A 25459-nucleotide genomic window follows, 5' to 3' on the forward strand; every position below is an offset into this window, starting at 1 on the left:
CGTGGCTTTCAGCACCAAACAAAGAACTGGTAAATGTGCTCAGGTCTTGTTTAGCACTACGAAAAATAAAAAATACAAGGGTAAGCAAACTTCTGGAAAATACCCTCCTGTTCCAGATGGAAGCTGCTTTCTTTATTCTTTGAGCAACATCGCCCTCTTGTGGCTTTAATTTCATTACCAGGCTTACTTAAATCACAAAGCTGAGATGTATCTGTTAATGTGAAAAATCAAAAGGAAAAAGAAACACATCTTTAGAGTTTTTTTTTAAATGGTATGTTTATTTTTTTAATCTTTTTTTTCTTTAAAAAAATGACAAGGTCCAAGTTCTCTTGGAAGCCCCGCCCTCCCCCTCTGTCCCCCAGCCGGCTAGCTTGACTCTAAAGCAACCAGCAAAGAAAAATAGTCATATGGACAAATTGTAATATACACCCGATATACAGCAATACATAGTGGTCTACCATAATGTTACCAATTATACGCAACCTCCAATGAGGCTTCAATTCAAACTGTTGCCACTGATAAGGTTCATTTCAACAGCAACTCTCAACCAATGAAGGTTGTATCTTTGACTAGTGTGGGTGGGGTTTAGGTTGGCATGGTGAGGCCACAAGCAGCTGCCTTTTTTCTTTTTTTAAAAAAACAAAAACAATCAGTGGCTCAGCTGACCATTGTAACATTAGGTGGCTTTCACTCAGCTGTTGACCTAAACACCCACCCTTTAAACCAATCAGATTCAGCATAAGTGCAAAGTTTAGGAGGCACTGACACACACTGCTATCTCTAGGAGCCCAGGAAAACATCACAGACAGTCCCTTCTCGCCTCTGATCTGTCCAGCTGTTTACTGAGGGTTGAAATGGGTTGAAAGCGACCTGCAACTTTCGGCTGGTTTACTTAAACCTGGCTTTAATGCAGGTCAGGACACGGGAAATGGGATTTTATCCGTTTTGGTTCCCTGTAGAGTTAAAATCTTTACAAGTCCACTTCAGGTCCACCAAGTAATTTCAATGAATTTAACACCACCTCACCTTGCATACAGCAACAGCCAGTGAAAGACAAGACAAACTGAGTAAATGTGTGAGAGTGTGTGTGTGCGCGTGCATGTGCCAGACACCCCCCGCAGTGGTAGAGACAGCATAGAGTATGTGCATGAAATAAAGACGGAGCCTGTACACAGTGTGAGCGACCATGTGTTCATCTGTGTGCGTCTGCGTGAGGTGCTACAGACGTGGCTACCAGTGCAGCTGCAGGTCCGTATTGTCCAGAAAGTCGGCTGAGAACACGCTTTGCGGAGTGTGTGGCGCCAACGGAGCTAAACTCGTCCCTCCGTCTCCACCTCCTCGCTCTCCTCTATTGCCCTCGCTACCTCCACTTGCGCTCCCTACCATGTCCAACCAGTCCATGCTATCCAGGTTGGGGTCGCCAAAGTCCAGCCCCGCAGAATGCGGGGAGAAGCCCAGGTCGGACGTGTCCATGGGGGAGGGGGGGTGGTCCAGGATGCTGGGCGTGCTCAGCATCTGGCTGTGGAGGTCGTCGATCAGCGCCAGGCCGCCGTCGGACTCTATGCCCAGCAGTGGGGTGCCCGTCGTGCTCTCCAAGAAGTCCTCCAGACGCCCGCTGCCTGAGCAGGGCCCTCCCACCGTAGACTCCGGGGAGATGAAGGCCTCTGTGGGGGTGGGAGGAGACAGGTGGAGGGGGGATGGGGCAGTGGATGGAGAAGGTGGGTCAGAGTGGAGAGGGGGGAGGGAAGGGTCCGGGTTGGCCTTGAAGCCGGGGATTTCTGGGGGAGGACAGAGAAATAAAGGTCATCAAGACGTACCGACCTGTGATGTCTCTCTCACATTAAACTGAGATCTCATCATTACCTCCACTTTTGAGCAGGATGTCAAATAGGTCGTCCATCTGCTGGCTGTTCAGGCCATTCTCTGGCTGTCGAACAGAAACACAGTATTCATTAGCCATCATGTAGCCAACAGTGAGGTATCATGTAGTTATTTAACACAAAAAACAGCAGCAGGTGTTCTTCACTGGAATGTTGCAGGGGCGATTTCTTTTAGATAATTGGGTCTGATAGGATGACACTGATCTAGTCTACCACTACGTCCTAACAAACCCAACACCACTGCCACTCCTCTGCAAAAACATTAGAGACCAAAAAAGTGAGAAGATGGAAAAAAGGAGTCGAGACAGGGAGAAAGATCAATACTGCAAGGCAGATGGAAAGACAAGACATGCTGGAGGACATACTCTGAAGCGCTGAGAAGAAAGGGAGGTGTTGGGTTTAGGAGAGGGAGGGGTGAACAGCGTGTGCCGGTCGTAAGGCGGACACGCCTCCTGTCTCTGTCAGCATGGTGCCATGAAGTGATGAAATGAGAAGAGAGAAGAAACAAGAAGACAAATTTAATGAACATGTGGAGAGAGCAGGACCACCATTAGAGATGACATGCTGAAGGTAACTCTGCCTGGAAGCAGAGGAGGGAGAGGAGGAGGAGAAGGAGGAGGTGCTGCTGCTGGCGTTACCTTGAGAGATGACATTAAGTTGTTTTGGCTTTCATTGTCTGAAATGTCGTCAAAGAAAGGCTGCAGGTTGGGTGGAGCGGTGACGGGCTGGCTGGGTTGTGGATCACCTTTGGCGTCTAAGTGCAGCCCCGCTTTTTGTCCCTACGGGCAAAGAGTGGCACGTTTAGAACGGAAGGCACACTTGCATATGTTAATCATGCAAGTCTTATTCTGGGATAAGATGCTGTTTTTTAACCTTTGTTAGTCCACAATCTAACTTGGATGATTTTACAGTGTCTCAGTGGCGACACCTTGTGGTAGGAATCTGTTGCTATTGTTGTCTTCAGGACTAAATTAGTAAACAGAGATCAATTCAACGTGTATTTACATAGCGCCAACCCACAGTAACAGTTGGCTGAGGGCGCTTTATATACTCTAAGGTTAAGACCTTACAACAATACAAATGAAATGAAGAAAAAAGTTAAGTAAAAATGTTGGGAAAGTTACAATCTACACCATGCTTACATGTTTTACTGAGAAAGAGTTTTTGCTGTACCTTTTTGCTTGGTTGGCTCACAGGCTCGGCCTCTGCCTGACATTTTGATTGGCTGTCGGTGCTGGGCAGTTTACTTGGAGTTGAATTCAATCTCTGAAACGTTACAAGTACGCAAATATTCATATTCTGTCAAACCATTTAGTATTACGCGCTTCCCATATATAAACAGTACATGCAAGACTAACCCTATCCTACTGAAGTGTATTTTTTATTTTATAATTTTTTCATCCATGGACAGTAAAGGTTGAAATACTACAGTAAGTCAATGACATTTGGCAACTTCAGGTGACGATGGGTGGGGACAAAAGAAAACAAAACAAGAAAACCCCCACCGGCGACATAAGATAAACTTCCTAAATTAGTAAATATACCCTAGTGACCAGCTGTCAGCTTCAAAGCAATGTGTGATGAGCGACTCACTCAGAGTTTTGACAGAACTGAACTAACATCGTCAAAAAGACACTGCTGTTGTAGGCTACAGCTGGTGACAGTAGCTCTTGTTCTGCTCAGGAAGCTCTACGAGCTAAGACAAGAAATCTTAAGAAAACCCACAGCAGGTGGAGAACGGTTACACATGCCACTACAACAAACGCACAAAGGCTGCAGAGTAATTGTAGGGCTAAGTTTACTTGCTGCTGTTCAAAATACTGACTGAAGGTGCAACGAATTATTTGCTACACAGTATATATTCATTATTTTTGTATAATGTACAAATAGTCTAATTTAGAGGGAAACACTTAGCATTATTACCATTATCATCAGAATACCATGTTCCCTGTACCTGCAGTGTGATGCGTCCGTTGGTTTTGGCCAATGAGGACACTCCATTCTGTCCATCTGTGGTGTGACTGGTGAGAGCGATTAGGTAGTGGTTCCCGTTGGTGTCTGTCACTAGTGTAGGTGTGCCGTTGGCCTTAAGGAGGTCTAATGAGATGGCCTGAGTGTGCACTGGTGTGCCATTCTGTTGCTTGATGATGACTGGAGTCACCTGGAAACAGAAAAGTTGCGTTAGCATTTTATTATATGCTATATACTCATCGTAAAGACTGCAGCGTGTGTGCTTTCAGTCTTTGAAGTTCACAGTATTACCTGTTGTGTTGAGGCTGCTGATGTCTGCTGTTTCTGCTGCTGCCTGTGCTGAGCTTTCAGCTGCTTCCTCTGATGAGTTTGGCTCAGTGCGGGTTTCTGACTTGTCACCGTCTGGTTTTGGATCTGCAGCTGAACCTGCTTTAGCTGAACCTGGTTCTTCTGCTGAGCCTGCTGCTGCCCTTGGGTTTGCTTGAGCTGGTTTTGCTGTACTTGCTTCTGCTGGGCCAGTTTCTGCTGCGTTATCTTCTGCTGAGCCTGGAGCTGTTTCTGTTGGGTCTGCTGGAAGATGAGCTGCTGCAGCTGCTGCTGCTGGTGGATCAGGAGTTGAGCCTCTTTCTTTTGGTGATGCTGTTTTTGAGGATTCGGTTTGGGTTCTGCGGCCTTCGTCGGCTGCGCCTGACTTTGTTGCTGTTTCGGTTGTGGTTGCCGTTTTTGTTGATCAGACTGTTGGAGCTGCAGCTGCTGAATCTGCTGCAGCCTGAGCAGAGTCTCCTGGGAATACTGCATCGTCAGGACCTGCTTCTTTGACAGAGCCTCCTCTGTTACTCCCTCCATTCCTTCCTCTGGCTCTACCTCCTTTTTGACCTTCAACACGATGCCATTAGGGAGCGTAGGGGGCTGAATGGCTGAGGCTTTTATTAGCGTTTGGAGCTTAACCTCTGGGGATGTTTTGCTCTTATCGCTTCCTTCCCTCTTGACCACTATCCCACCTGCCATCTTGCCTTGCTCCAGCTGGGACCTGAGAGTCTCCACCAGCCTCTGCTTTTGCCTCAGCATCCTGGTGAGCTCCTCGATCTGTTTGTCCTTCTCCTGGAGCATCTGGTCTTTATCCATAGATGACGTGTCCATGGCTGCTCCGGGCTCGGGGGTTTGGACAGATGCAGGTGAGGACCTGGACAGACTGCAAGAGCTCTGGATCTCATCTTTGACTGCGAGTGGAGAGACATTTGCTGGGTGCTGAGGAGAGGGGTGCAAGGTGAGCTGGGTCAGCGGAGAGCTCACCTGAAGGACACACACATTAAAAAAAGGAGAGGATGTTAGGAAAATGTCTGGGTAGACACAAAAATGACAAAGTGCTTCTAACAATAACAAATGAAACATAAATTTCACCATTTCTCCAAACATGTCTCCATTGCAGCTGGTCTCATCTGGACTCATTCCAGCTAACGACCTCTCTGACGGAGTCGGCGACACCGGAGGGCTCGAGCTGGTGCTGCCAAACCGCATCACCCGCCCTGGAACCGCCTGAGCCAGTGAGGACAGAGACAACTTAAACCCACCCTCTACTGACTGGTGGTCAGAGGTGGAAGTTGTGGTGGGAGAAGATGTGGTGGTGCTAGCAGCTGAGGTCGTGCCCTGCAAGCCGGACTGCAAAATGCCATTCTTTGAAACAGTTGCGGTTCCCCCATTTTGTTCTTGGTAGTTACGGAGCCTCTCAATTAGATCATTCTTGGTGCCTGAGACGGTCAAACCCCGCAATTTCAGTTCTTGTTTCAGCTCAGCAACCTGGAAGATGGAAACAAAAGTGGTATTCATAAAACAAACACTGACTCAAAGTGAGAATAGACTCAAATTTAAAACGCTCAGCTCAAAGGAACTTTATACAGCTGGACCTTTAAAGGGTGCGTAGGTGGTGATGTACTGATAAAAAAAGCCATGTAAAAGGTCGCCTCGGACAAATTCAGACAAGTGACTCTTTAAAATGACACCCAAATAAGATGACACATTATTTTAAAGCCAAAACACTAATGAGTGTGTGTAAACCATTCACACACACAGAACTGCATGCAAATCAGGAGTAAAAGCAAAGATAAAGAGCTCAACTCTTTCACCCAAAAAGACATCTCCCTTGTACCCTTAATAATGAGTTTTGACACCTCAGTAAATATCAACAAAGACGTGATTTGATTACCATCTGAATAGTTTCCAGCTTTTTCCCGCACAGACAGAGATGACACTCACTAACTTTGAATGCAAACCAGGTGATTTTGTTCTACAAGCAGGCTTGAAATATGATAGAAAGCACTCAGGGAAGAGAAGAGTTTAAAGGGTTACTTACTCCTAGTAAGGTTTCAAGGGGTAAAGAAGGAGCCTTAAAAGATAACTTTGTTGGCTTGTGGCTCAGTGCGCCACAATAACTGTCTAATGATCACGTCTTTTATTCTCTGGCCGAGTGAGTTTAACTATCTTTCTTAATTTGGCTTTGCAGTTATGACAAAGCACAAACAATACATGAAGAAAGTATAAGAACATCTACACGTCTGTAGAGTCCACCACCATATGAGGGGTGTCTGCAAAGATCTAATCCTTACAGCTTAGACTGCTGCAGACTTTCACAGATTTCCCTTTGAGAAAGGACCAAAATCAGAGCTCTATTTTAGAATGGGCAGGATCAATGATGTTTTCGTTTGGGGCCGTTTTGCTGAGCACAAACTTAGATCTTTGATTTGAATTACCCAACAAAATGAGCCACAGCACTGTGTGCAGTAATGATCTCATAAGTTTGTTTTTGGGTCCTGAGTTAATTACTTTGAACTCATCCAGGTTGGCTGGCAGAGTAGTTGGTTTGGCTCCTCCCACTGCGGTTTGGCTGTGACGGGCCGTCCCCGTTTGACTCGAGGAAGCTGTGGTGGTTGTTGTGTGAACGGTACGGGAGGGGGAAGGGCCAGAGTTGGTTGTGGGAGGCTGCTCCGTTTGTGGCCTGAAGGAAGACAAACAACAAAGATGTACGGTAATAAAGATTATCGAGCATGTTTTTTTTCTCTGGCAGACCACGGGGGAAATTATGATGAGAGATCAGCTCTAAAGATGAAACTTGTGAATTTCTAAATAAGTTTTCTAGAATTTTAAAATGAAACATGAAAGTTTTATATTAACTGTAAAGTATACTCAAAGTAAAAAGGAAAAAAATACAAACTGTAAAGCTACACTGCAGCTACTAGCTTAATGCAGGAAAAAAAAATAAGGGTGTTGAACTTGTTGACTCTCGGCAAAAACCCACAGCAATTACTCATCCTCGCTTCCAAACCATACGCACACATACGCAAAAGTGGTTCGACACTCACTTGGGAGGGGCGGGCAGGATGGTGTGGTAGTTGTAGTGCTGCTGCTGCTGACTGAGAATCTGCAGCTGCAGGAAGAGCTGCTGCTGCTGGAGCAGCTTCGCATACGATGAATCCATCTGAGGCGGACGCTCCTTGTCAGCCTTCTGGTCGGGGGGGATGTACTGATGGTACTTCAGCTTCTTCACCTTCACGCGGCAGGAGGGAATGTTTAAGAGACAGACACGTGTGAGATGCATGGGCATTCTGTACATGTAGGTCAAACGATGCATACTAATAAAAACTTAACTGAAGTAAAAGCTAACGCACTTCCAGTTAAGAAAAGCAAGTATATATTTCTGATGTGCTGAGGCCACTGTGGCTTCATAAAATGGTATCTCTTCCTCTTTTACAAGCAATTCTCCTCAGTATGATTGTAAAATGTCAGAAAAAAGCACTGAGGTTAGAGAGAAGCCCCTGCTCTATGATTTAATAGAGACGACGCAAAAACCACAAAGAAGACTTTTATTGGCTCTTTCAAATCTAAGGAGTAACTTTTAATATTTGTCGCTCAGCTGTGGGAGCAGCAAGCCAGACAAACACAATTTGAAGTCTTAAAATCTTTACTGCAGACAAGATGTCATCAAAAAACAGCCTTTACCAGTGACTGGTCGCAGTCACTGGTAAAGTGACTGCGACCAGTCACTTTTTTTGGGTTGTATGGAAGCCCCAAACGCAATTTCATTGTTCTTGACAATGACAATAAATAAATAAATACTAAATACTAAATTTAAAATTGGCCATAAATCATGTGCCGGTGTGTGAGTTAAAATGAAAGCAAAACAAAGACCTCTGACCTTTGGTTTGCTGTCCTTTGCTTTCTTAGGTCTCTGTGGAGGGCGGTCTGAACTCGTCTTGGCCTGAGACTGCAGTCAGAGAACCATGAGAAATAGGGGGGGGAAGGAAATGAAGAGATGAGGAGGGGGTTTTGGTGAGCTACAGCGTTCCCATAAATAGAGATTACGGTCAGAATTATTTTTAAATCACGAAAATCAACAGGAAGTTTGAGCGATCGGCGCACCTTGACCTGTCCAGCAGAATGGCGGGAGGATCCAGAGGTCACCGTTTTAGGTAGAGGGGACGAAGCGGACCCATTCAACAAGGGAGGGGGCGGCGGAGGTGGTGGTGGAGGTGGAGCAGGAGGCTGTGTGAGAAACTGGTGAGATGATATCACTGTGGTTAATTGCATGATCCTGCTGAAAAACACTTGCTTTTGTTTCACTAACTGCTCTGTCCAGTTCTTTCTGTTCCACCTCAGTAATACCTGTGTGGGGGAGAGGTCTCCGTTCTGGGTGAGCACGTCTGAGGGGGAGACCTGAGGGACAGCGCTCAGGGGAGAGTCCTGATTGGTTAGCTGGTCAGGTGACAGAGCATCACTGCTGTCTTCGTCCAAAGATGAGCTCTCTCCTCCGTTTCCCTTTGGAGAATCTGTGACAGTGCACAAACGTTCACACATTTAATGAAACCGCTATTTAATGGTGGCGTCTTCTGGTGTAGCGGTTCAGCGGTGCGAAAGGGGTTGGCGTTGTCTGGAATTTCCAGAGCCGCTGGGAAACACAGGAAAGGACAGCTTAATTCCCAGCTTCCCCTGCAATTTTAACACTCAAATAAAGTTTCTCTAAAGTTAGTCACCGCTCTTTAGCAATCGGCACTAAGCAATTTTAGAGAAGTTACAACACCGCGTGCCGTGTCTCATGTTTCAAAACAGTGCCGTGTCCAAACAAAGCTTCTGAGTCACTTCTGTTTCAGAGCTGCTTGTTTTGTTTACACACTCACCTTACTGTAAATACGTGAATGGTGTAACTGCTCAGGTGTTCAGTCTGAACGGAAATCAAATTGTAGAGGTGGCGCAACTGCACACCAAAACACAGGTACAATAGCACCGCGAACAGTGGAAGGGGACGTGTTTGAACTTGTATTCATCACATGCCTGAGGCTCAGCCTGAATTCACCATAACCTGTCCACTGTCCTGTATTTACAAGTCTTGCTAATTCCTGCAGGTACGCTTGTGAGTGTTGTGCAACGTTGTGCAAAAGTCTGTGTGTGTGTGTGTATGTGTATGTGTGTAAATCTCTGAACCAAGTGTCATAAATATACAAGATTGCCCAATTTTTCTTTTAAACAATAGCCTGCGGCACCTTTTCAAATTCTTCATTTCATTTTTCCAGGCGAGTCCGACAAAGTTTCATCAGAGGTTCAAATTTTTACAGAGATTGTAACATTGTATTACCAGCAAGATGATGAAATAATAAAGACATATAAAGAATGAACAGTTTAAAAAAATAAAATACAGATCTTAATGATCGCTGTACGTGTGACGATGTTGTGTGGGCCTACTCGTTAAGGAGATGCTAGCCTGCATGCAGACATAAATAAATGCATACAGTACGATCGTTATCGTGAGATAAGATTTATTTTTTCAGTCATTTATTTGTAAAACTTGTGTATTTCGGGACTTTAAGCATCTACTGATAACGAGCACCAATCCTGCGCCAGTGATTATTCCTCAGAGAGAGACTTTTATACAATGCTCGTTTATTTTCACTCGTTTTCACACGACTCAGTGTGAGTCGTTACTGTGCTTTACTGTCATTTAAGGTCACCCCAGCTTTTCCTTTTCCTGCTCTCAGTTTAACTGCGGGTGCACGTTCTGACACACGGGAAGTGCAGCAGATGAAACACAGGTGAAACAACGATAACGTTGACGAAGTTGATCGCAGGTGCAATCAAACCTTCCCAACGACTTAAACTTGTGATTACATTTGAAAGAAAGAGCAAGGCCATCAATGAAGACATTTTCTTTTCCCGAGCGGGTCCCTGGAGTGAGACGAGTACAGGTGAACGCTGATGAGGTGTGTGTTATTACCTGGGAGTGAGTGCTGCAGATGGCAGTTAACAGACAGGATGTTCTTGTGGACCAGCTCAATGGGACCCGGTCTGTGAGAGATTTTGTCATTGAGGTCGTCGGCCAGTCGTGCTCTCTTCAGCTGCAGCTGCTTAGCCTGCAGAGACGGCTCTGCCGACGTCTCTGCAGAGGGCACAGCAGGCCGTTATGGATACATGTGCATTTATTTATCAAGTGATTCACACACATATAATCCTCTGTGAATCTGTTCAATACGTTACAGCAGGTTTTAGCCTATTTTAACACTTCCTCGGTTTGACTTCAACCTAATTTAAAAGAAACTAAACCAACAGTCAAACCAGCTGCTTAAAAAAAATCATAACAAACATAACACTTTAAACCGCAAAAACATATATTAAAATGAATGTGAAAATGTGAAGATAAGCACCTTGCCTCATGAAGACAACATGCCGAAACACATTTTATAAAAGAGTTTTCACAGCGCCTGAATCGAGCTACCGAGTTTTAAGATGCAGAAGCAATACCCTCAAAGAACACGGAATTGCTTCAAGCAGAAATATGAAGGAGGAACTATACATTAACCTCTTCATAAAGATTTGGTTCTGTTTTTGTCTAGGTATTTTACAAAGCTTAAAATGTGACTTTTTGACAACACTGGCACTTGCTGATTAAAAAAACAAATTTAAAAAAAACACGCACCCTCCAGAATGTGCATCCTGACCAGCTCGGAGCGCTCAGGACGACTCCGGATCTTCCTCTTTAGGTAGTCCTCAGTCTGGGAAGAAAACAAGATGCCAAAAATCACATGAACTCCAAATTGCTACAACACCATAAAATATTATTCTGTCAGTTTAATATATGCTTTTGTTTCCATGTCACTTGTTTTCATCATTTCCTGGCTCTGCAACTCACAACAATTTTGCACAAACGTCAACTAACCAGAGATTATCTGTACGATAACCCAACTACAACCAATCTGTATCTGTGGCGTCCAAGCTTTCAATTTGTTAGGTTCTTGTGGGTTTTTTTTTTTGTTTGTTTTTTGCCTCTCTGAAGAAAATCCACTGAGACTGCAGGAGACTCATTGTTCTTATGGCTCTCACCCTTGCTCGCTCCAGACTCCTCCGCTGTTCGTGAAAGGCTGCTGGGCTCTTCAGTGCTGCATGGAGAGGGAGGGGGAACAGGAGGAGAAACAAAAAGCCAAGATTAATGCAGTTCAGACCGACTGTGAAGGAAGTCGTGATGCTCCTTTCAGCAAGCAAAAATGTGAGAACCTGTACGGCTACAGTCAAAGACAGACTCAAAGCAGAAGTGGCTTCTGGCAGAGAAGGTCAGGAGTGCTATTCTAAACCACACACTCTGATGACAACTCAGTAGGCAGATCAGCCTCTGCTGCTGAGTGTGGTGCACATCCACCTCGGTTATCACCGAGAAAACCGTTACTGCCAGCGTTTCCTCGGCCTTTTACTACGCTTTTCACATCAGTTGTGTTACGTTTATTCTCATTGCAACTCAAACACCAAGGCAGCTGCAGGAAGTGTCGCGATGTGGTCAGTGGTAGTGAAGTAGTTTAGATGAGCTTGATTTAATGGAACAATATGACTAAAACCATGAGCGCAAACTGTACCAAACATTCACTCAGCAGTTTCATTAACCTAAATGAGAACACACTGTTCATTATTCAGCAAGAGTTTTCCACGTATTCCAAAGTTTCCAAATGTTCTTTCTCATACTTTGAACTGACGTTAGACACTTTTGGACACATTCAGCTTTGTCTTGATCTGTTATTTAGAATTACACAGTGTTAAAAAGGGAATACAAACACTTATAAAGATTACAGGTTACATATAGCCCAGCTTCATTATACTTTTATTGGTATTTTACACAGAAACGTGCTGCAGATTGTGGTGCGTTCTAAGTTTTTCCATGACGAAAGGTAAGTCTAAAGAAACTGCATTTCAGAGGTCAAACTATCTGCAATAAGTCTGGCAGATGGTCTGTAGCTGAGGGACATCAATTCTTGATGAACAGAGTCTGGAATGGCTCTTTAAAAAGGAGCGAGCAGCAGAAGAGAGACTGATGAATAGAGTGCAGCACACCCAGCGAAAGTCTAGATTCATCACTTCATTGCTCAGCCATGACCAGTGTATGGGGTGGGGGAGTGAACGTCTATGCAGTATTTTTGTAAGAGGGAAATGCATAAAAGCAATTTCAGCTGGCTAAAATTGTGTAAAAAGAAAAAAAATCTGTATTACCTTTGAGGTGAAAGAGGTGGTCAACATGAAAAATGAGTCCAGAGCGTCATATATTTTGCATTTTATCTTACACTTTTATAATTATTCAGTTTGCAGAAAGGTCCAGTGCAAGGAAACAAAAAGTTTTACAGTCCATCTCCCATCACAGATTTTTTTGAGCCTAGAAGATCATTTCTATCCAAAAAACAAAGCGCTAGACATCAAACTCTTTTTAACCACAAATATAAAGTCGAGGTTTTAGAAAAGCTAAACGGACAGGGGAGATGCCCGCTTCGTTTTTGGGGAAGGATATTCAGAGGACAGCGGCAGTTATAATGATGTAAGACAGCGATCGTCTGATTGGTCAAGAGTTGGTGAAATCCCTGCCAAGGGTGTTTGAGATTGGACATTCTGGCTACAGCAGGGCGTCAACTGTGTGTGCACCACAGATGATGGGTGGGGGTCAGAAGCATTCCTTGTGTCACAACCCCTGGCGTTCAAAGAATACCAGTTGTAATATGACCAACGAGTGGTCTGGATCACAATAATAACACCACAAGGACAAACCGGGCCCATAAACTACTTAAACACAGATTAATTGCTTCAATATGATGTTCAATGAAAACAATATTTCCTTGCGTATTGGCAAGAGAAGGCTGGGCTGGTTTTATTTTAATCATATCAGACTCTTACTGGCATTCATTGGAAAATAAATGTTCACCAAATGCATAAAAGAATGGACAATGAGTCTGTTGGCCTGTGAGCCCTTCTGTCATTGGTGCTTATTGGTGCGGCCGTCCCCACCAGTCCCAGTTTCTCATGTAACCCCTGCAGTTTAAACCTTCTATTTGCAAGAGGCAGCCAATCAGCAGCTTAAACGGAAAGAGAAAAGACCCAAAGCAGCTACCGGTAGTTTTTTATGATGTGTAAATGATCATTGCATATGTAACCTATAACTGGATATACTCAAACATTAAAAGAATTCGAAACACCAAAACACGCACACACCAATAGAACTAGGTGCAAATTAAACTCCCAAAACGAGCTACTGGATCAACAGTTCTTCTTTCACGATGTTGCTCCTGAAGCACTTTTAAACTGAAACTTCATGGGGAAGAAAACACTAAACAGTTATTTGAACATGCCAGGAGGAAGTGAAAACATTCGGCTCAAAAACAGCATTTTCAAGCCTATTCTTATAGCTGGGCACATAACACTGTTCAGAACTTTCCCCTGTGAAACACCACAACCTCCCTGACCCCATTAGCTACAGTTTCATTATAAAAACATTGGTGGTTTCTTCACACATAGCCCAGTTTTTCATACAGCGGAGCAACAAAATATGTTAATGCTACAAAAGTATATATTTGTTGGCATTCTTAAATGATGATTAACTGACTTTTGCTCACAGCTGGACAGTCAATGTCTGTGTTCAGGAACCTCACGAAAGTGTTTGAAAGTGGAAAGTTATTCATTCACACCACCTTCAGTTGCAAAACCAGTGTGAGGATTTGATACCACAGGAGGAACTGACCCTGCCTCAGCACTCAGACATAAAAGTCTTTTTTTAGTACCAGAAAACACAGCACAAAGGACATTTAAATGTAAGAATTAGAGAAGTGACAGAAAACCCCTGATCATTTATGTCACCTTTGAAGGTTCTATGTTGACTAAAACAAACCATGTGGTGACATTGTAAGTGAAATTTTCAGATTTTGTTTTTTTTATGTTTCAAAAATCCAGCAAATAACAGTAATTACAGAGTCATTAAGAAATATAAAGACTATTTTTTCTTTGCTGGAAAGTGTTCAGGGTGTGGAGCAATGTGGAACTACTTGGCAAAGTTTGTTCCTGTCAACAAGATACAGTTACCGTGAAAATCGATCGAAGATGAAGCGAGAAGTGAAGAGAACGGTTCATATGATCTTTACTGAACTATAACACAACAGCGGACCTGATGCCTGAACAACCTTTGCCCCATCTTTCTGCATCTCGGAGAAACAATTTAAAAGAGGATTTCTGTAGTCAACAAAGTCATCGACTTAGGAGCAATCTAAAATCTCATTTAAACCCACAGCTATACTTTTTTTTCCCCCTAGGAATCTCCACAGAGGAGAAGCTGGAAAGCGAAATAGTCAATCCAAACATGTTGATCCTAAATCTGCAACAATCTGGCACAGGGCCTGTTGCAGAAAAGAGGACACAGAGCGATTTACTAGACTACTTAAATGGTTCACTGGAAGGCTCCATGCTGCCCACCAAAACAAACCCTCAGTCATCACTTTATGGTACTCTTATGTATCTAACCCTTAAACTGTTATGTAAACTGAATGTGCAGCACTGCAGGCTGAAAGCAGCTTGCATGGTGTATCTTTTCAATCTCATCTGCTTTTGTCAAAAACAAAATATGACAACAGGTGTGCCACATGTTACCATCCATTCACAGTTACTTGTTTCCCTGATACTCTTCTTAACACACAGCTAGCATAATCTGTCAAAGTTTGTATGTCTGAACAGGCCTATTGGGCAATCTAACAGGTATTTAGTCTCCATTTGAAAATCTACTCAGTTAGAATGAATGTTGGCTACCACGTCTACAGTATGAGGGCGAACACTCGCTTGCACACTTTTAATTCAAACCAAAAGTCTTCTTGGAAAAACGAAAAAGTGCTTTCGGTTCTACACAGAAACGGAGGGAAACTTTTAAAACTATATTTCTGACTCTTGTGATGTGAGGAACCCTGAAACAGGAAGTGGATAGACATAAAGAGGAAGCTGCCCTATTTGATAATACAAAGTGGTGCAAAGATACAGCTAAATATGACACTTGCAGAACACACATACTCATACTGATAATGCCGATAAGAGACGACATTTTCAGCAAAAAACAAGAAACGACATTCCAGACCTTCACTATACAACCCATCATATGACAGCATATACGGCACAGACTGACAGACGCTATTTACCAACATATCCAGGTTCTGTTGTTGAGAACCAAAATGTGTCAGCGGGATGTGAATTAAACGACATTCCAAAAAATACGTGAGTATCGTTTAGCGTCTAGCATCAGGTAGCGACCTTGTTAGTGTGTGACAGTTTAAGATTTGGTGTGTAATCCTGAAACAGGAAAGGGTTAGCAGTTTGACCTCAGCTCACAGCCAAAGCTCCTGTTTTCTGCTCGAGTTTCTAAAAACGAGATGATACTGTCTGTTCCAGACAATAAAGAAGTGCTGTCTTTGGGTAAAACGTGATCAGTTGAGAGTCTAAAAGCACACTTAAAGTCAGACTACCGTACATTGACGATATATACTTTGGTTCATGAGCTTAAAAAAAAAGCAAAAAAGCAAGTAAAACACACTCAGCAGACTTACGTGGCATGATCCCTTGGCTGACCAGCTCCTCTCGTGTGCGTCTCTGCTGAAGTTTGAGCTGGAGGACTGCATGGAGACACAGGAGGTAAGAGGAGAAAGAAGAGAAGACAGTCAGTGACGGCTGGCGAGATTAAGAAACTGCAGCGGTGAAGCTCTGTGCCCGTAAAGCCTTACAATCAGCAACAGATCCACAATATTTAGATAAATAAGCACATAAAGGAACATATATGACTGACACGACGAGGACCTTTACTCTGTGGCAACCGGTTCATTCTCCAGTCTCCCTGCCTCGCATGCATCTTTTTTTTTTTTTTTTTGAAGTTACAAAGGAGGCGGGTACAAGGTGTGTGTGTATACAGACTTCCTGTTTCTGAGCACAGATGTGTGAAAAAGCAGCAAACATCCATCAAAGAGTGAGAGAGACAGAACACTAAGGCATAATGCTGCTATAAGAAATTAACGAAAAAATTAAAAGAAATGAAAAAATAAAAGCACCGATTTGAATCTAAATTACTTTTTTTTCCTTTTTCCTTTTTAAATGGGCCGATTGCATCGTCATTTCAAAACAGGAAGCTCTTGTTACATAATGGAGAAGCGGGGTGGGGGAGAACTGTAAGGAACACAAAGCTGGACAGAAAGAGTTGGACTATGTCTGACATTTCTAAACAAATAAAATGTCAGTTGTTGAGTGCTGTGTGGCACAGTCCTCATCCTGATACTTTTTTAAAGTTTTAACGAGCCCAGAAAGTCTGGCGTCATCATTGTAACCGGATAATAAATTAGAAATGAGCGGGCTATCGTTTAAACAAAGCAAAGACACAAATATAACAAACTAACAATTACATATAGACACCTGCAAGATCACAAGTACACAGCATTTCATCACTGTCATGTTGGCTTCGTTGCAACACGACAGCAATTTAGGGAAGTGACCTGAACTATTTAGTCAACCATCACATCACACAAACACACCACCCATGAAAAAAGACACCCAGAATGGCTGCAGACACTTGTGTGTAATGATTTTTTTTTAGCTTGTAAGCAAGTAAGTAAGTGACAGTGCATGATGTCTTTCCATTTCATTGTTTATCTTTTATTTCCAAGGAAGCAGTATGTTGTTATACCAAGTAACTTCACTACTGATGTAAACATTCAGCTGACGCTCCTGCTCAAGTTGTCCCAGCGCCCTGTCGCCCTTACTGAAGGGCTACGTATCTATTTGTGTGTGTGTGTGCGTATACAGTGTGGTGCAAACCACTGAAGATTGCCAAGCATTTCTAGCTAGGGTTGTGTTTGCTACTTCAGTCAAGCAGCACCGGTTCTACCTCGCCAACAAAGTGACATCACTGGTACTCAGTCTAGCTCACGATATAGCTGTTGCTGCTGCGGTGCTGCCTCTGTGTTATGACAAGGAATCCTCGCCTAGACGGGAACGCCGCAAGAGCCATGAATTAATGTCAGAGCCTGTGCAACTAAATGTCATTCTTTGGCTCCAAATTCTTGCTGGCGATCCCGGCTCCCCTCTGTTGTTTTTACAAGTGTGTATGCTCCAAGTCTGAAAGTATCAGTCTAACACTACCGACTCCTCTCTAGAAGCAATAACTTGCCATTTGACATTTAGCATTATAAACACGCACGCCTAAACACACTTAGGCGAGTCGATCTATATGGTCTTGCCTGTACAGCAGCTGGCAGCACTCATTTTGTCTCAGTAGCAAACGCACAGGAAAACACTTTCAATAAAGGAACGTGCACACACAGACACACACTGATACAGACTGACCGTGCCATGCGCCATTAGATGCCATGCCACACGGGGCTTCCAGGGAAGGAAGGTTTATTCTTAGAAAGAGACTCTTACACTTTCCCTCTATCCATAACCCCCTCCACATCTTCTATCCCTCCCCCAGGATACTCCAGTTTTCTCCTGCCCTCACTTTCCTGTCCCCCCTAAACACCAAGCTGATGAGCTCAGTACAGTTGCAACACTGGCTCCAATGGTTGGCTATAATAATAAAGCGTCAGCTATCAATAAACCTCCAACCCCAACATTGCAGAAGTCTCTGGCAGACAATCATGGTGCGAAAAATGTAGCAGTGTTGAAATTGAAGATTCACGTGCATAAAATAATCACATTTGCACCACTGCCTGTTATTTTGTCTTCTTTCTTAACTTTTCTTCTCATTTTGTATCTACTTTAATTCCACTTTTCCTTACTTTAACTTTTTCGTGCCCTTTCTTTCAATGCTGCAGTGCTTTTAATCCTAGTTTTTGTCTGCTGAACTAAACTGTCATGTGTTTTGTACAGCACTTTGTGACTCTAGTATTCCTAAAGTCCTACACAAATAAATACTGCTTGCTTGCAGCACAGCAACAAAGACAGGAGTATAACAGACAGACAAAAACCACTTGGAGGCTGTGAACTGTTTGTTCTGGATTAACCACAAAACAAACTTTAAATGGGTGCCAGAAAGACAAATGAAAACTTTTGCACTACGACAGTGGCTATGGTTACATGCACTGCAGCAAGAACTTATAATAAGATAAGATAGTGGACAAAAACATAACCAACAAGGATAGCGATGTTTTGTTAACTGTAAGCAGATTACTGCTTGGGAAAAAAGAGGAGGGATGTGTCTTTGTGTTTTGCGACCAGGACATGCTCTGGGACTTAAATCAGGTTTGAAGGCCATTCTGGTTAATTTAAGAAAATGGATGAAAAGGCAGGACAGTTTTATTGGGATACTAGGCCACAGCCAAAGCTTGCTACTACACTCATAAAAAGTTAAAGCAAAGGCAGACAAGGGAGAAAGAGGAAGACGGCAGAGATGCAAGCGTTTGAAGATTTTAGATTAAGCAGAGGAAATGACAGCAGGTGGCTTATTTGAAGACAATTCGCTTACTCGATCTTTTGATTAAACTCGTCGTTGCAAACGTCAGAGAACTAACACTATGATTTGCACATTGATTTGTTATTTCTAAGATCTCTGTGTGGGTGTACATAAAACCCCCCAAAACAAAACACTTTTTCTCCCCGGCAACTAAAGTCATGGCTTTCTTTAAACCTTTCACAAGCTTAACTTTATAACAAATCACCAATAATGAAATCTTTACCTGAACTTATAGAGCTTTTATTTCCTAAATGTCAAGATCAGATCGGTTTCAAGTCATCATAATTGTCTAAAAGAAGGCTGTACAGGTAAAAAGTCACATTGGAGGGAAGAACGAGGATGAATTGGGATGCTGGTGGCCAACTGGGCTAAGCCTGCTGTGCTCATGTGTCAGTAGATCTGATTAAACATGTCTGAGTTCGTCACTGTCCCCAAAGACCCCTGGCTTGGCACGACTAAGCCTGCGCGCACCAACCCGAGTGACACACATGAAGGCAAAAGGCTTCAGGCCCACAGAGCGTGTGCCACATACCCACCTAAAGACGAGCCCTGCAGACGCTTTGAACAGACGTTACGCTTGGCACTGGCTTTGGAAATGTTTTTTAATCGGGAAAGATGTTCTCATCTTTCGCACGGTAGCACCGTTCAATTGCATGTGTTGAACAGAGAGGCGAACGCAGCGCATGACTGCAGCGAATGTTTCGCACATCAGTGAGAGTGGAAAGAAGCTAGAGAGCTAAAAGGGCAGAAACAATGCAAGGTTAAGGCCATTCACACTTTGGACTCACTCCCGCTGCCTTTCCTCTGCTGCGCTGTGCCGAGAAGCAGGATGACAACACGGAGAGTTGCGGTGAATACTAATCATCCTTAAAGTTCAAGTGAGAACAGACGGATAAAGGCTTTTGCAGCTTTTGCAGTTTGTGTCACTCATACTTCAGAGTAAGCAAAAAGCACACCGGGATTAATAATCTTTAACTGATGGCTTTTTTTTAATCCCTTTGCTTTTCTTTAGACTCCATCCATCTTCAGTCATTCTAACCTCACAGGAATGTTTTGTTTCATCTGCAGCCAGTCATCTGAGACTCTGGTCCATGCTCATAACGCTGGTTATAAACAAAGTGAAGCCTTTTTACTGTTGCACGGACCATACCAAATTAGGCTAATTTTTGATAGTATGTCACTGTTGGATGACTTCATTTTTTTGGAACGCCATGTTTTTTTGAGCCTTTTGCACACCACATCTAAATCCCAAACATGCACAGTGGCAACAAGTGTCACACAGTCATATTTAATACATCCCGAAATACTTTAGAAATAAGACACTACTGTAAAAAGATAAAAGCTGAAACTTGCACTGTAGGTGAAGTAAGGTGCATGCATCTCCATTTCTACGATCCACTTCAAACTTCCAATATTGGGATGTGGAGTTCTCATATTTGGGCTAAAATCTGTTACTGGAGTTTCCCTTCGAGTTACTTGCCCTAATCCGTGTGCAGTACGGAGGGCACACATCCACACAAAGCCATGTTTTTTGGCTCTCACATTCACATTAACACATTCTCAGGTTAATAAATTCCACGTTTTACCATCACAAATAAGTGCTGAACCCTCACTCTACCTCTTATCCTATAAAACTTTTGTTTAATCTATTTTTTTAAACGTAAACCCTAAAACCTAGACTCTAGGACTTATAAAAAAATAACAAAAGCCATTTCATTGCACTGTTGGTCTAAAACCCAAGCTGAAACTCACAAAGGCACCTGGACGTGTTATATTTATTTATTATTTATGTTATTTATTCATGCTTTTGGTTTCCTGTGACAAATGTGTTGCTCGCTCATTGAGTTTGGAGGCGTGGCTCTAGAGAAAACTACAACCCACAATCTGCCTGTTATAGACACACTTTTTGAACAGACATAAGCGTGCGCGCACACTCAGAGTGTCTTTATAGCTGTCTTCCTTTGAAGTCTGTACCTTTATGAATGCCTGGTGTGGAGCATTTATGTGACGTTTGTAAATTTGCACCACAGTTACAATATTCCCAAATTCAAACTACACTAGGGAAAGCTGTTTGTGAATGAACGCACGTCAACACAGTTCTTTCTTTAAACATATGCATGATTTTTTGGGGTGAACACTGACTAATTTTAAACATTAACTTGACCTTTTAAGTTGAAATATTATTTGGAAGCTTTAACCTTGAAGAACTGAGCAAAGCTATCCCGACGTCACAGGCCCGGCTGTCAGCACTTCCTGAATTCACAGTGGTCAAGTCTGCTCTATTGAAAGGGTTTATCAGAAAGAACCTAAAACCACTTCAACTTCCTTCCACCTTACACAAGCCAGTAAACTCTATCACTTATCTTTAGCAACACCCCATTAGCTATTTGTATTAGGCCATAAAGCCCTGTTTTGAAAATGTACAGTGAACTCAGGAACAAAAACACAACACAGATCTCCAGATCCGACTAGATTGCCCACCTTCTTTCAAGCTGTGATACACAAGTCTGTCATGATCCATCTTCAGTCCTTCCTTCTCCATGTCATCTCCCATTGGAGGAGAGTCCAGGGAGGAGGGTTCAAAGGACAGGCAATGGTTGGTGTCCAGCATTATCATTCAGAATAGGGATTGATTATTAGGTAAACATTGAACACCACGGTTTAAAGTAGATTTCCTCCCAAGTCCCAGATTTTGACCGTATTCCTGAAGAAGGGCACCCTTGACGTGTCAAAAGCTGTCCTCTCTTCTCAAGGGAAAGATGTGATTCAAATGCTTCAGAAGACTCCGTTCCAAGTAAACAAATATGTCCTTTTAAACCAAAATGACAAAGAAAAGCACAGCTACCGCCGTTGCCCTTCTATCCCCGGTGCTTCTTCTCTGTATCAAAGAAATCGATTGGGCTGTCTCAGCTTTGCTCTCTCTCTCCTGCCTCCTGTGCTCTACTTTCCTTGCAGTGACAGCCGGCGAGTCACGACAGCGCTGTTCTGCAGTTTCCCAGAGAGCCGGGGTAAAGAAATCCACAGGACAAGTCGTGGATAGAAAGAACAAGAGCTAAAGGGAGGAAACTGAAAAGAGGCCAGCGGCTGAGGAAGGGAGGACAGCAGTGAGCTCAGCAGAGAGATTCCCCAGTGAGACTGCTCTGATTGCAGCTCCTCCTGAATCTCACACACATGCAGGGAGACACACACACACACACACACACACGCGCACACACACACACACACACACACACACACAGTGAGGGCTGCTGATAAAGTTTTCCTGCTCAGCTGTTGCCATTCATTCACAGTTACAAGCTCAGGGGGGCTCCAACATGAAAACCTGCTCCCTGTTCAACCCAAACACAGCAAGCTGATCAAAATCAAAGCAACAACACAGAAGATCGGCTCATAAAAACTTCTTCTGGCTAAACAAAACAATGACTCAGACAAGCTATGGACAGTTTTTATTAGACAGGTAGAAATGATTCCGTGCACCATAAACGACCTTTGCCAAAGATGCTTGAGTAAATCTGATACCAGGATGAGTCACAGGCTGACTTTTGGAGTGGCTGATTTGATACCCAATCACAAACGAAATTCTGAAAGATTTTCCAAACGGTTTGCCCTTCAGGGAAGACAGCGAACACAAATCTGCACTCTTACTGGAAAAAACATTTTAGAAAAGCAACAACAGTCTAATTGGTCTGGTGCAACCAGCGACTTATCCAATGCGTCCTAACCTGGTCTTAAAATGTTCAGATTCTTCTGAAGTTCAGCACTACTGACCAAAACTGTCTGCTGACGGTAAACGCCGCCACGGCCACAGTCTCCCTTCCCCCTCAATCTGTTTTAAATAGCAGGGCCAGCTGGCCATAAGGGGGCTAAATACAGCTTGGTATCACCTGTGCACTCGCAGGGTAAGGTTACTCTGAGACAGGCATGCACATCTCTAGCTCCAAACACATACAAGAAAACTTTAAGCCCCTTTTCCTTGAACTAAATCAGTTTTTTATGATACAAAAGAAGACTTTACCATACATTCAGCACAGAGAGGCTTCAACTGCAGCTGGTTTAAACACCAAATTCGAAATGAACAGCATACTACACTGATATCACACAGGGCAGCAGTGCACCTGAAAACACAGACAACACCTTAAACAAACCCTGTCTGGTGACTACAATTACTGTGTGTTATGAGTGTGAGATTAAAGTCCACCTGCTGTTATGATTCACAGTCTGGGCAGGAAACACAGAAAAGACAGCACACGCTGGGATTAGGACATGGCTGTGTAGGCTGAATCTCAGCACTGCACACATCACAAACCGACACAGCATGCTAAACACATATTGGCTTATTTACACCTCCACAGCTCAAAATCATAAATCCTTCGTTACATTAACATTTCAACTATTTGTAACCAGCTTTCTGCCTCTACAGTACAGCCAGCTGTATATTTCACATAACTAAAAACCTCAGGGGCAGCGATTCCCCTGTAATAACAGTACTGAGCGAGCCAGTAATGCAGGCAAATATTTTATGGTTTTAAATCAGCTTGACCACAGTGTGTGGAAGGCACATTTCACAGTTTCCCAGGATTTACCCCACTAAATAGGATTATGTAGTAACCAGTAACCCACACTAATAGATGAGTTATGATCTTCTTTAGAATTACTTTGAATTAGTTGATACTAGGATCTCTATAACCACACAAAAAAACACCAAAGCACTGCAAACTCCAAAGGGTCTGATTCCAACGAGAGGTGAAAGCTTAAACTGTGTCCAAACTGTACCGCTGCTCGAGTAAAGTATTGGACTCTACAACCTTTGACCTGATGGGTGTTGTTGGGCGTCAGTACTTTCCACTGAAGTTATTTGGCCTTGGGTATTTTCCTTTATCCTTCACTAAAAACATTTCTGTGACTTTATAATAGAAAAAGAGACGCATTTTGTGAAGAAGACAGAATGATTTGAAGGTCTCACAGTTAGTCAGAGACGTCCACAAATTAATGGAGGGGAAACCTGAAAACACATTATCTAGTAGGAGTGGATAATCTGGTCTAAAGGTTAAAAGAAGAATATAATGTTGAACTCTTGAGTGTTTAATGTTGAAGCCTATTACTTCAATTCTGATCTCAAAGCCTGATTTAAGTTTTTATTTGAAAGTTCAAACTATAAGTGGTAATTCATATTTCTGGGACTTCCTTTGTTTAAAGACACGTGTCCGTTTCCGCTATTCTTTGTCCACCATGGTGTTTTTCGTTCGGTACACCGCCTCTCTGTGGTATTTTTAAGTCTTTCTTAATTAAATAGAAATAGCTGATTTCAGTCTGATCACAGCAGCTAGCACTGCAGCAGCCTTTTTATTCCAAATTCCCTTCATGACACAATCCAGAAGGGGTTTGTGTCTCCTTGTTGATTAATCACAAACTGATAGCAGACTGATAGCAGACTGACTCTATTTTATTGCCATCTTATCACTGCCTTGATGCCTCAAACTCACTTTGAAGACAGTAACTGACTGGGCGATTGCAGATCTGGTCCGCATCTTCAAAGCAATCATTTTAGGCAACGAGATTCCAAGTATGTTAATTATCGAATAAGAGTTAATGAATTCTGACTGAATAAATACATCCTTGGGAACTAGCGCCTCTTCCACAAAGTGGCAAAGACCTCACCTTACAAATTTGCCGTCAACTGGATTAACTAGAATGTTTTGGCATGTTTATTCACTACCTGACCACCACTGTTTAAGCTCGCTTTTAACTTCAGAGTGTTTTATTTAGGCAACATTTTACACCAAACACACATCAAATAGCTTGGGATTATTTGTCCAGTGCAAAAGGATTTACAACGTTATATAAAAACTAGACGCACCACAAGTAAATTTAAACTTGCGTAACATTATCAGCACTGAGCCAGACAAAACTCCTCACTTGTATCTTTTCACGATGTCCGAATGTTTGAATTGATGCCTTTCTAGTCAAAGGCGAGTTTACAGATGGACAAAGAATGCACTAAACAGATGAACTCAACAAAACCCGAGCTGCCAAGAAACTAACCAGGCCAAGTGACAGGCCACCGTAGGTCAGACCAGCCATTAACATTCCAGCAAGGAAAACAGGCAATTTTTTTCCCTTTTTACTTCCTGGTCTCCCCCCACCCACTCGCTCTTCTGTGGAATTTACCAGCACTGTTTCCTGGGACACACTGACATCAGGCAGGGGATTACTCAGCGTCATCCTGAACCGAGGAGACTTTTAGCCATTGTAGCCATGTGCGTAATCGTTAAGAAAAGACGTGGAATTTTTAACAAACCCCAAAATGCACCAACAAGGCTGAACTTAATCATTTACTTTACTTTATAGTTGTAATTAAAGTAGCAAACTCACAGGAAAAGGCAGCTCTTTACATGTTTGGGGATGAGGGAACAGTACAAGTCCCGGGTTTATCAGATGCATAATCCCTGACTGACCTACTGCTGAGCTTCAGCTTCACTCCAAAGAGGAATCAAGTTTTGTGCTTTTGTCAGCTGTCAGAGGTAACAAAACTTCAAAGACAGGTTATACTTTGCAACGTACTTATTTGGCTATTTCTACTGCAAAGTGCTACAGTCAGATATCCAAATGCACAGAATACTAATTGGTTCAATTAGCACAAGTTCAAATAGAATAATAAAAAATAAGCACAAACCTTTCCCTGATCCTAATCAGATATAACCCCAATATGATCTACCTGAAATACCACCGATAATCCTTAAATGTCACAGCTGGAGCAAGTCATAACTAGTCTGTACTACTGAGCTGCATCTTTACAGGCTGGTTTGGTTTGTAGCTTTGACTTTTCACATATACTTAAGGAGCTCAGAGG

At 43.0% G+C, this 25459-nt stretch overlaps 1 protein-coding gene across 7 annotated transcripts in view; it reads right to left on the minus strand.

The window, feature by feature from the left end:
* Positions 1-257: 257 nt before the first annotated feature.
* mrtfab (myocardin related transcription factor Ab) overlaps positions 258-25459 on the minus strand; it is a 39992-nt gene continuing 14790 nt past the window's right edge. For 3 of the 7 annotated variants that reach the window (XM_026177180.2, XM_080305594.1, XM_026177184.2), the window contains 17 exons: positions 15719-15784; positions 11214-11269; positions 10810-10885; positions 10111-10272; positions 8508-8671; positions 8265-8399; positions 8041-8109; positions 7208-7392; positions 6672-6843; positions 5253-5648; positions 4143-5144; positions 3835-4041; positions 3054-3146; positions 2519-2659; positions 2246-2338; positions 1864-1927; positions 258-1778 (listed from right to left, as the gene is read on the minus strand). In XM_026177180.2, the coding sequence (XP_026032965.2) occupies positions 1231-1778; positions 1864-1927; positions 2246-2338; positions 2519-2659; positions 3054-3146; positions 3835-4041; positions 4143-5144; positions 5253-5648; positions 6672-6843; positions 7208-7392; positions 8041-8109; positions 8265-8399; positions 8508-8671; positions 10111-10272; positions 10810-10885; positions 11214-11269; positions 15719-15784 (3629 nt within the window). In that variant the 3' untranslated portion in view covers positions 258-1230. Of the gene's footprint in view, positions 1779-1863; positions 1928-2245; positions 2339-2518; positions 2660-3053; positions 3147-3834; positions 4042-4142; positions 5145-5252; positions 5649-6671; positions 6844-7207; positions 7393-8040; positions 8110-8264; positions 8400-8507; positions 8672-10110; positions 10273-10809; positions 10886-11213; positions 11270-15718; positions 15785-15892; positions 15912-15965; positions 16229-21090; positions 21749-25459 lie in introns of those variants that run through there. The other 4 variants (XM_026177182.2, XM_080305595.1, XM_080305596.1 and 1 more) reach the window with 4 other exon arrangements.

The sequence above is a fragment of the Astatotilapia calliptera genome, chromosome 8 (genome assembly GCF_964374335.1).
Source record: "Astatotilapia calliptera chromosome 8, fAstCal68.1, whole genome shotgun sequence".
Taxonomy (NCBI): Eukaryota; Metazoa; Chordata; class Actinopteri; order Cichliformes; family Cichlidae; genus Astatotilapia; species Astatotilapia calliptera.